Below are 12218 nucleotides of genomic sequence, written 5' to 3'. Positions count from 1 at the left end.
AGTTCATGTTTGCAGAACTCTGGCACATTTCTTCTGCCATCTTAAATAAAAGAGTCACCAGTGTCTAAAACAATTACATTGAAAGGCTTCATCAAATTGCATTTTTTTTCTAATCAGAATTTACTTCTTTTCCTAGTCCAAGTTTAGAGGACATGAAGGCTTCACAGAGCCTGAGCCAAAATACACATTCCCAGAAGCCCATGGAGCCTGTGCCGTGACACACTTGCACTCTGAGCAGAGACACAATAATGCACAAGAACAGTTCCTTCGGGTAAATTGTGTTTCCTGTATTTCTTGGGAGAAACTCCCCCATACTCCTCCTCCTCCCTCCCCAGCTGCTTCAATCCCTTGCTGAAAGATAATACCACAAAATCCAGCCTTTGTGATCCAGTAGGAGAGCAGCAGTAAACAATTCAAGGACAATAGCCACCAGACATGTGGAAAACACTTTTACTGAACGGCCAATGCAAATCCTTTGCTAATTAGAGTTCCTGAACGTTGAAAATAACTATAACCTGCTTGCTTTTTGTTCAAACCCCATGGTTTTTGTGGAATGGAAGATATCCTTAGAAGCTCTTAAAAGATCAAGAAATGTTTGGGTTTGTTTTTTTAAAGATGACACTTCAGACTGGAGTCCTGAAAAAATACAGGTTAAGGAACAGCTCAACACTGCCAGGTAGCAGGTCAATAATGACTTCATACTTGACATTTCCAGTGACTTTTGCGGCTTTTGAAAGTCTTTTGCGTTGTTCAGTCTCTTGTTTATTTGGCAGACCCCAGCAAAACCCCCATTTCCAGCTCTGAGAGGGCTGTGTTATCCCCCAGACTCTTGTTGCCCGCCCGCGGCACTTAGCGCTGGTGCCTCTCCCCGGCGCTGGGGACAGCCACCTGCAGCAGCAGCGCGGCTCCTGCCGGCGCTCGGAGCCGGGGGTGACAGCCTGGAGGGACCGTGACGGCGGCGCTCGGGGCTGCACCCCGCAAACCGCGCTCGCCCACGGGGCTGTGGCACACACAGCCGTGGCACACATAGCCGTGGCTCAGCCTGGCTCCTCGGCTGCACTGGAAGCAGACGGGACACCGAGTGTGTGTAAGTCCGGGAGGTCAAGAGATGGTTTTGAGAGGGGCCCTGCTCTGACCCTCGTTCCCTGGCGCTGGGGATGCCTCGCCCCAGCAGCGCCGGCTCCCGCCCGGGGGCAGCGGCGGGAGGGCCGGGCCGGGCGGTCTGCGGGGCGGTCGGCGCCGCTCGGATCCGCCTCCCGGGCCGGGGCCGGGCGCCGAGCACCCTCCTCCTCCCCCTTGCCCAGGCGGGGGCTGCCCGCGGCGCCGGGGCCACACAAAGCGGCGAACGGCGGGGCCTCCGCGCCGCCCGTCCGGCCGCAGCCGCCGGCCATGGAGCCGCCCGCGCCGCCTCAGGAGCAGCCGCCGCGCCCGCGCTCGCACACGGTCACCACCACCAGCAGCTCCTTCACCGCCAACCTGTCGGCCAGCTCCAGCACCCTCGCCTACGACAGGGAGTTCCTGCGCACCGTGCCCGGGCTCCTCATGGTGACCGAGATTGTGAGTGACCCGGGGCGGGGGCGCGGGGGGCCGGGGGAGCCTCGGCCGCCGCTGGGGTGAGGGATGGACCGGGGCGCTCCCCTGGGCGCATCACCCGGCGCGGCTGCCGAGGGGCCGTGCCCGCAGGTGAGGCGCGGGAAAGGACGAGCACATGGAAGCAAGAGCGGCTCTACGGCCGGGGCACAACGTCCCGCCTGCAAACTGGAAAAGTAGCGCAGGGCACCCGCGGACTGTTCAGCCTCCCGTACTATCTGCGGTATCATCACGTCCCGTAGAGGAAAGACGAGTTTTGGCAGATCGGGAACTGAGTTTTGGAGACTTTTCTGTAACCACATGGGTTGTGTGTGCTTTGCACTATATAGCGCACGAATAGTCGTGATGTGAGAGTTGATTAAACATTTTATCTTTGTTCCCTAGGTCAATAAAAAGCATTTCCTTACGCTCTTAGTGCTTAGATACACCTGTGCAAGAGTGGGAGATGAACTGACACCTTTTGGGTTTGGTAGCGAATTTGTTTTTTGCGGGCAGTCCGTAAGGTGTAAATGAACATACAGAGGGCCGGGCAGTGTTAAATTCGGTCACTTGCCTTAGTGGTAGGTGGCGAACAGCACAACACCGGGATCCCTCTGCAGGCCTGGGTGCCATCAGTGTGTTGAGCAACAGATACTCAGCATTTCCTCTTAAAAATGATTTGTTTAATTCCACTCATCTGCACGATTAATAATTAAGGGTCTCAAAGAGCTGGCTGCTCCACCTAACTTTTTGAGTTTCCTGTGTGAAGTTTTTGTGGTATTGAAGCTTTGAGGATTAACTTATCAGCCCACATTTGTTTTCCAAGGCTGAAAACATTGTGCTTCACCGCAGCAGTGGAATGGCTGTTGGTTTTGCGGACTTGGAAGTTAAAATAACCAGGCAAAGCTTCAGGCTGATGTGTGATGTAGGACCTCTGGCAGGAACAGTGCCACTGGAGAGAGGATGCACCCTGAGATGCCCGATTGCAGTGCAGGCCAATGGTGATGAGGCTGTGAAGTCAGACTGCTAGCAGCTGCTACCCTGTGTTCCAGTGTCCTTGGGAATTCTGTCCATCTCTAGTAGATGGGTGATTGTAGACTGGTTTTGACTGTTAAATACAGGAGATGCTTCACTGTCAAAGCTGTGAATAAACAAGTTTTTGAAAGAACAGCTGCTTTCTTTTCCACTCTTTTTCAGTTAGTAATTACAGCAGAGTTATGTACCTTTCTTGTACTTTATCTGAAGAGTGATCCCACTGTAGATTGTTACAGAGGCGCCCAAGGCTTTTCCCGAGCCCTGCTGGAATGTCATATATTCATCCTGGCTGTGAGCACTGGATCAGCTGCACTCACATTGAGCTACATGGCCACAGGGCATGGACAGGCTCTTGCTTACGCTTTGTTGGAAGTGTGCCTTCCAGTTCATGTTGACAGATGATGTTGTGCAGCGTATCTTTCTAAACAGTGATGATACTTTTCAGGGGGATTTTGTTTCCTCTCAGCCATTCCTAGCTCCTGGAATAATTGTAAAATGTGAGGATGAGCAGTCCCTGGCCAACTCAAAGGAGCTAATAGAAGTCTCTAACTTTTACTGGTTTGTGATAGTGTACTTGAGAGAACAGAGTACCGTTCTGATATGAAATTGAAAGTTGTGGGCAGGTCTTACAGAAGTACAGTACTGATAGATAGCGCCTTTAAGGAAATACTTCTAGTTCTTAACTCCACTTATTTTAAAACAGCTAGAGTAGCTGTTCTTCTGTGAAATTAAAGAAAAACATATTAGTGAAGACCTCTATATGGAATTAGCTGAAAGAACCCCGGTTACTAAAATCACATAGTGACTTTATATGTGTATATATATATAAATATATATATATATATTTGGCATTGGGTTTTGGTTAAACATTTTCCACCAGTTAGGTGTGTTCTTTTTTTTTTTCCTGAGAGTAAATGTGCTTTAACGGAGCACGACTAGAGATCCCAAGATCTCTATTTCAAAACTTGCTGTACATATTCAGCAGTATTAGAGTTCTGTACCCTAAACCAGGCTGTTCTGATTGTTGTGCCTTGCCTGCATCAACTGACCCTTCAGGATATTTCTGACCCTCAGTACTGATCCCCCAGCTTATAGCACGATCCTTCTGCTAAGGGTTTCCAAACCTGTAGATAAGACCAGCATGTAATTCAGTCTCAGAGTTTGCAGCCTGATAGCTCTTTTCCAGTCTAAGCACTGAGCTCTAAAGAACAGCTGCTGTGGTAGGAGCATCCCTTTGCTTCTGGTGCCCCTTCTTTGGGACAGCTGTGACATGGACAGGGAAGAGGACTGTTTTTAGTAATATCTGCTATCAGTGCAGCTACTCATCTGCCAGATCCCATGTCCATGTTGAAGCTGAGCTAGGGGCATTAAACAATGGTGCCAAATGCTCTGAGAGTTTGCACTGTGGGGCTGCATAAATATTTGATTATTGCTGCTGTCAGTCAGCTGTGTGTATGCAGCAAGAGGGGCGCAGTCTGTGTATCCTGGCTGTGAAACTGGAGCTCTCTTCTCTGTGTAGCAGAGGGCAAATCTGTGTTATTCTTTGACCAAAGAGAATGGAAAAGCAGAAAGTTACCACATACGTGAAATATTCCAGCCCCTTAAATGAAGGATCTTGATCAGGTTTTGCTCCCACTTCCCTAATTTGCATACTGTGAAGGTGAATTGACTGCTGTGTGGATTTCCACGTGTGCTGGTAACCAGCCTACATCTGCACTGAGACTGTGGTTTAATGGCACATAAATTCAGCTTAACAGTTCCTGCTAAGAGATTCTTTGTACTCCTGCAAAGCACTGGTCTGCCATTAACTCAGTCTGCTGTTTCAAATTTGTTCAAAACGAGTTAGCTTTATAAAGACAGGTTTTATGATGGATCAGGTATTATCTGTCCTTTATGTGGCTGCTTTAGAGCCTGTGTAAATGTGGGATGAGGCTGACTGTGCCTATTCAGCAGTAATAGAGTTATGTACCCAAACCTGGTTCAGCTTGACTCTGTAATGCCTTTTGGTCTAGCACTGCACACATCCAGCATGAATGAACTCAGAAATTCAGCCTGAAGTGTAGGCTAAATTACCTGGTGCTGACAGATTTCCACTGCCTTCGACCCAGAGCAAGTGCAAGGTTTCCTGCCACTCACTTGGAAACAACTGGGATCAGTTTATTTCAGTGGAAGGAGCAAAATGGAAAATGCCAGTGCATTTCTGAGAGGCCTTTGGAAACTGGCATAAAACATAACTTCGGTGCATGGAAGGCTGTCCAAAGCACTTATATACACAAGTAGTAGTGCTTGCTGGACAGGGCAGGGGCTTCTGACTTTGGAAACTTGGATTTACTGGCTTTAGTTGGCCATTGACTACTGCAAGCTAATTTATCTGGGCCTCTCTAACTTCTCAAAATGTTTCATCTGTTCATGGAATATGTGTACAAATCTTTGTAAGGCTCACTGAGATCCATTGGTGAAAAGTAGTATGGAAGATGTAAGTGGTGTTCTAAAAAGTCATTAAATGAGAAAATGAGATGTCAATTGCCTGGGTTGACACTGAAGTAAAAATACATCATATAAAATAATTGATACTGATTCCTACAGTGTAGCACCACCAGTCCCCCTGGAGGATTTACAGTTTCAAAATGAGCAAGTATAGCAATTTCTAGAGATATCTTTTGAGTCTTTCTTTTCTGTAAAATGATGGCCCAGAAAAGCTACGTTTATCTTCCTGGGACTTTTATGGCCAAGAAAAATGATGGCTAGTGATACCTTCTCAGAGCTTTAAATCAGCTTCTCAAGTCAAGCATTATGGATCACTTTGGGGAAGTGGAGAGTTTTGTGGTTGCTATGGATGTAGTTATAAAAGTATTTACTTTCTAGCAGGGTGACATTGATCTCTTCAGATTGTTGCTTCACATCAGTGTGTTGCTAGATGGAGTCTCTTGTAAAAGTTGCACTACTGATTTTAAGGCTTGTGATGGCTATTTGACCTTGACAAAAACAAATACTTATATAGCTTGGAAAGTTCACAAAGTTTCTATGCTGCTGCTGTACGTGAGATCTTGTGATGGTGTAAATTTTAGTAAATTGTAGTTACAGTTGCATTTCTTTATGTGCTGTTCTATGCACATTATTCTTTGAAATGCCCAGGATAAAACAGATACTTGAAATAGAAGTCTCATAAGAAGTTATTTACTTTATTAGCACCACATAAAATTACAGTTCAAATTAATGTTTCTGGATAATAAAAACTAATTTTGATCACTGGTTCATTATTCTTCTTCAAATGTTAGACATTTGACGGTTTAATTCATAAAGGCTATGTTGTTGACTTTGTTTATTCTAGTAGACTGGTGACCCTCAGAATATTAAATAGATATTGAAAGTTATGTCAGATCTAAGATACTGAGGTTGCCAAAACCAGAACAACTGGAAATATGAGTGTGTTTGTTCTATAGACTTTTCACCTTTTTCTTTTTCCTGAGAGATGGATCAAACTCACCTACAGATATTCAAGCATTGAATTAAGTCAGCAATAAAGTCATATAAGTGTTAAGAAAAATAGAAGTTTTTAGGGAGGGATGATCTACTGTGAGAAAGCTAAAATACAAAAATTATACTTAGATCTCTCCTTGCATTTAGCTTTTTCTTTTAGTCTTATGCCCTCTCTGACTGCAGTTCAGAGTTTTATGTATACCTATCATCCTCCTCCTGTCCTCCCATTTCTTGGAATAGCTCAGAAGAATAACTCAGAAGCATGGAGGGAGTTCCAAAGAGCCCCTTTCCTCACTTCAGTGAGGAAAGCAGCAAGATTTTCTCTTATTTCAGGAACAGTAGACATTTTTTCTTGTTTCTTATAATGCAATTTTTACTCTAGTCATAGTGTGTCTGCTCACAACTAGTTGACAACACAGAGCTACCTCCTGACATGTTGAACAAGTGCTTTGCCTAGAGGAGATGTACACAAGCATCATCATAATATTATTCACTTTGAATTACTGAATGGGAAAAATCAAGTCCTGTATTGACTAGTCAGTCACTTCATCCAGCAGCTTCACGTTCCTATGCATGAATAAGAAATCACACCATGAAGAGTTCCAGCTCTCTCCTTTGGTCTTGATCAGACAAAACTCTTGCTGAAGTCAGGTTTCAGTTCTGCCTTTTCTAGGTGCTGTTGTTCCACTGCTAACCCTTAGCTGTCCTTAGTGTACTTAATACACACATCTGTATGATCTCCATCTTCCTTTAGGATCACATAGTTATTTAAAGTTCTGTTTCCTGTAAGGTCTTTCCTGGACAAGATCAGGGTGTTTCCTTGGGAAGAGAGAACTGTTTGGGGGACACAAGAAAACGGAACCTTTTGAACATGCTCCAAGTGATGATAGAAACAGTGTTAGGGCTAAGTGGTAGGAGGGCGAAAATGCCTCTTAAACTGAATGAAGATGTTTTACCACAGGTCAAAAATGCAAAATATTCTCTATACGTCAGAGTTAAGGTACAACATGTATGAAATGTTATTATCTCTTCATAAGAAGAATGCTTTAAAGTCATACTTAAACATCAACTTTGTTGTTGGGTGGATAGTGAAGATAATATAAATCCTTCCTCCTCCTCCCCTCCCGAACTCTAGATTTTTCTTTTTCTTTTTCTTTTGTGCCTGCAAAAATTCTTAAGTGCACAAACTTATTTTAGATAATCTTTTTGGGCTTCAGTGGCCTGTGTCTGTATGATAGTGAAATGTGCAGTCCTCCCATTATTCCTAATGGAATAGGCAGAGCTTCCCAGGGGCTTAGCTTGAGCACGATGCTGTGGCTGGGTGTGAGCCGTGAGGGCAAATGCTGAGGTGACCATCACGGTCAGAGGACAAATGCTGATGATGCAGTTGCAAAGAGACTATGACTGCATTCCTGAAGGTTGCCTTTTTCCAGATATGCACAGGAGTCCCAAATCCCTGGGTAATTGTACTGTGGGAAGACAGTGATACTGGCAGATACCTGATGGAGGTACCTGATAATGGTGGAGACACCTGATGGTGTGTTTTGTCCTAAAATTAATTCAGATCCTGGGCTTGCCTGTGTCTCTTTTCTTTTTGGTTGGTTGGTTGTTTTCAGTTGGGAATTTTTTTGTCCCATTTTGTTATATTCTCTTTTTTTCTCTTTCTGTACTGTCATTCCTGCTTTCTGTTTGGAATTATTTATTACACACTGTTAAGACTGCAGATTAGAAGATCTTGAAGTAGTGTATGCCTGCCTAAAGAACCCTGTTTTCCATGCAGTGTATGATGAAGAGGTGTGCTTGGTGGCAGTGTAGTAAGAATGTGGGTGGGAAAAGGACAAAGAAAGAAGTTGTCTATGGATCACTCCAGATTCTTGGAAAATCATTAATGGCCCCTGGGTTTCTGAGTCCATTAACAAAATGCTGCTTCTAGAGCACAAGCAGATGCCATGCACTCCCTGCCTGCCCTTTGGAAGGGAGCACTCCTGTGTACCTGGGGAGCCCACTGTTTGTCTGCTCTGTTCTGTGCTCTGAACCACCTGTGTAGCACCAACAGGCAGGAGTGGAGCAGCAGTGCCTCAAAGATTCTTCTTAAAAACTGAATTCTCAAAACCACAGGAAAATTCTCTTGGGGACTCTGAACTCTTCAGAATGGGAAGTGTGGAGGGAATGATGATGTGTTGTTCTTGTTTGTTGATTGCCTTCTCATTCAGCCTACTGTTCTTTCCTGTTCTCTTCTGGGAATAACAGTGCCATATATTTAGTTTATAATGGTCATGTAGATAAATATACATATATATATACATGCATATCCACACATACATTTTTATATATATATATATATATGTTTTAGCTTCATTTTATTTTGGATAACGTACATTTTGTATTGTGTGATATTTCCACACTCTTTCCCCTTTGAATTCCAGAAAAACAGCAGAAAGTGTCCTTCCAGAGAGGTCCTAGCCCTTTTTTATCTAGGGTCAAACAGCAAATAGCTTTTAGCATCCATCAGGCCTTTGGCAAGGTAGTTCAGTTCCTGTTCCTGGCCTGAGCCCGTTCCCCATGGAAGCTGCTGGCTCTAATTCACCTGCCTCTGAAAGGACCAGATCAGGTATAAGGCTCTTAAAACTCCAGTAAAGGAGGGATTGAGTAAGGAAAGAAGTCACTGCTTTCAGTGGCACCTGGGACTGGTCCAAGGAAAGTTTGGTATTATGCTTATGTTAATGAACTTAGAGAGGCTGAGCTCTTGGTTCTACACACATTAATACACTGTCCAGGCTTTGCCAGACCTCTTCACTGCACAGGTTTGGATGAGTCCTGGGTGTGACTGCATTTTTGCCAAGTTAGAGCACAATACTGAGTGTTTACACTGACTCTTTTTGCAATGTGTGGGTGTGCAGATGACAATGATGGAACCACAGGTTTGCTGAGAGAAAAATCTTTAGAGCAAAACAAAACCAGTTTCAACAAATTGGTATTGTTAGAGGCATGCAGTCTGCACAGTTTGTTCTGGGCAGCCACAGTGTTTCTAGTCTCATTTAAGATGTGCTAAATTCAGGTTTTGTAGAACTGAGACAAAGTAGGTGTGGTAATAATCACTAAGATGTCAGTCTCTGGATGTATCATAATCTAGTTACGAGGAATAAATAAATTGAAAACATCCCAAGTAGGACCCTGGAAAGAGGCCATGTAGGAAAAGCAGCCTCTTTGATCACACTCTGGTAATTGCTCTTTGTGTTTAACTGGTAGCCTAATGGGCACAACTTGAAAGGAAATCTGTCAAGAACCTCTGCTTCATACCCAAAAATAAGAACAGTTTGCATCATCAGCTTCAAATGTGGCTGCTGTGTCCAGGCCTTAATTTAGATATGTTAAAGGTGACACTGTTTTTGCACAGATCCATTTATTTAGCCTCAAAGTTGTGCAGCTGCTAAGAGGCTCCTGTTTTCTTACTTTCTTTTTTTTTGTGTGTGTGTGTGTGTCTGTCCCTTTAATATATATTTTAACTTTAGAGGATTATATGTTCTCTACATTCAACAATAATGGTATTTCAAAGGCCTCAGCTCCTATGGCAGATAATAGCTGAATAGAGCAGCACAGTTTTGAGACAAGTATGAGGAACTGTAGGTGAAACTTAAAAATGGAGACAGAGTGCTGCAGGCAGGAATTCAGCACTGGGGGACAGGGGAAGAGGCAAAAAAAAAAAGCCTCTAACAAAAGGAAAAGCTCTACAATGTGTCTTTAAAATGACACTTCAACTGATAACATCAGCTTTGGTTGTGCCCAGCCTGAGACAGCCACTGTAGGGCAGGCTGACAAGGATCAGGTGAGGAGAAGGTAAGTCTGTGGTGGATGTCTGTTACTACTGCTGTGGGTTGGAAAGCATAAACAAATGCACAATTGTCCTTTACAGACTCAGGACACAACTATGATACATGCAGGGGAGAGTGGTGCTATAATTCAGTCCTTAGTGGGGAAAAAAGAATGAAAAACACAGCATTTGTGCTGATTTGGTTGTAGTTTAATTTGTAAACTGTGATGTACCTTGCTATCAGGAGCCCCATGTGCTGTTTCAAAGAGCTTACATGTGTATAGGCACTCAATAAGCAATTAAAAAACATTATTATTTTGTTAAGGTCTTGGAAATTAAGAAGCATCAAAATTAGTTTCACCCTGGTAGCATTGGTTTCGTATTGAATTGTGTGCAGGTACTGGAATCCAATAAAAATCTTCTTGATTGTGTCATTTTTATCAAGAAACTTCTGTCATGGTCATTGCACAGAAGAGCTTTTCTAGGTGTGACTGTGATATTGTGCACACAGTGTTGGAGGAAGTCATGTTGTGAGTAAGGAAAGGGATTATTCAAAGGGAGAGGATGGTCTCCTGGCTAATTGCTTCCTTGGAAATTTTGATTTTTATCTTCTGCTTGCACCACAATGTTCCTATGGGAACAAGACAAGGCAAGGCTAGACAAGGCAAGTAAGCCCTACATTTCTTTGTGTTCATTCTACTACTCCTCATTTTCTGAATCCCCAGCTTTGGGTCTGAGTTGCAGAATTTTTTTTTTTTCCTCAGGTGTACCTAAAAGTCAGTAGGAACTCTGTGTTCTAGAGATGCAAAATGCAGTGCCATAATAAAGGCTGTGGAAAAAGAGATTTCCAGAAATTTGGCAAGAATTGGCTTTTGACCCTAACTTTAGCGCGCTGTCCGAAACTGGGAGAACATACTACTCTGTCTCACAGAGATGTGTGTAATAGTTTATTGATCGACTTGTGGGACAATGCAGATAACACAGTGTTTTTCAAGAGCCCAAGCAGATGCAAAACTCTGAGTTGCAGTTCTGCAAGGCCACGCAAGTAAACAGGCAGAAAGCAAAACAGGAAAAAGCATTTGTTCTGAAGGAGGCTTTCCCTTCCATTGCTGCATGTAGGTGGTGGTGTGGAGAAGGGGAAAGTGTGTGGTCAGAAAATTATAGGCTATACCATAATGTATTCTTAGCCAAGGATAGAATTAAGATATGTGAAGAACTCATTTCTGGAAGTGTTGCATACTTAGCTGCAAGTATTTCAACATGTTTGTCTCTCTCTCGTCCACCCCTCTGCCTCCATCCCAAGTCCTGATTTTCCATCTCTCTTCTGTGGTGGGTTTGGGTTTTGCTGTCTCTCATGTCATTTCTTCAAACCCTCTTGTCCAGCAGCTCAGGGCAACCTGTCAAAGGCCTGCTTGCATGATTTTCATCTGCTCTTCTTCAGGCTTGACGGAGAAAATGCAGCTCCTACACTAAGAATTTGGCAAAAGGTTGTTTTAAGAGAGGAGGTATTGGGCAACTGAAAGAACAGGCTCTACTCAGTATGAGACACCCATCTTTAATGGTTTCATAAAGCTGTGGGTGGACAAAACTTATCTCTGTTGGAATTTCTGATTGATGCTTCAAAACCTCTCTATGTGCATAAGCCATGTTCATTAGACTGTGCAATACAGTCACAACAGTTATTGTGGATTGCCCGTTGACCTCCAAGCTGAAAATATTTTCCCTTCACCATGCTGTTACTAAGATATAGCACAGTACAAATCAATACATTAATTAGTGTTCTTTTTATTTCTCCTAATGCATGGGAATGAGCTTGGATGCCAAATAAAAGTCATACTTGACAAGAAAGACAGTTGTCATTAGTTGTCATATTTAGTTTTGGAAAACCACAATCCTTATTTTACTCTTGTGAGTACATTCTTATATTGCTGGGATTTCACTTTAAAAGGCAGTGTGCAAGAGGAAATTAATGATGGCTTGAAGAGATGGCTGCTCTTGTGGTATGTTTTCTGTTTGAAATATGAGCATCCATGTAAAGATGTATAAAACTAATCTGTAATATACAACACAGGCCTGTGGAACTGTAATTTAATGATGCAACTTGCCATGGCTGAAGCAGTGATAAACAGCTTAAATGTTACTAGGTACAATTTCATTGTTTCATTTGGTATATTGAAAGGATTTTCTGTTTAACTTCTCAGCAAAGTGGTAGGAATCTTAGCCAGGAGAATGAGGTTTCCAAGCAGTTTTTTCAAACTGGGGATTTCTTCCCAGACTTTGGCAATCATGAAACGTGACCAGACGCTTGTACAAAGAACTTGAC

General features: G+C 43.5%; 1 protein-coding gene across 2 annotated transcripts in view; it reads left to right on the top strand.

The window, feature by feature from the left end:
* The first annotated feature begins 1181 nt into the window (after positions 1-1181).
* CMTM8 (CKLF like MARVEL transmembrane domain containing 8) overlaps positions 1182-12218 on the top strand; it is a 34869-nt gene continuing 23832 nt past the window's right edge. The window contains exon 1 of one of the 2 annotated variants that reach the window (XM_063408627.1): positions 1182-1557. In XM_063408627.1, coding sequence (XP_063264697.1) covers positions 1390-1557 — 168 coding nt within the window. In that variant the 5' untranslated portion in view covers positions 1182-1389. The remainder of the gene's footprint in view (positions 1558-12218) is intronic. The other variant, XM_063408618.1, reaches the window with a different exon arrangement.

The sequence above is a fragment of the Prinia subflava genome, chromosome 1, assembly GCF_021018805.1.
Source record: "Prinia subflava isolate CZ2003 ecotype Zambia chromosome 1, Cam_Psub_1.2, whole genome shotgun sequence".
Classification (NCBI taxonomy): Eukaryota; Metazoa; Chordata; class Aves; order Passeriformes; family Cisticolidae; genus Prinia; species Prinia subflava.
The sequence above is the reverse complement of the archived record's forward strand: the minus strand, read 5'-3'. Positions and strand labels throughout refer to the sequence as shown.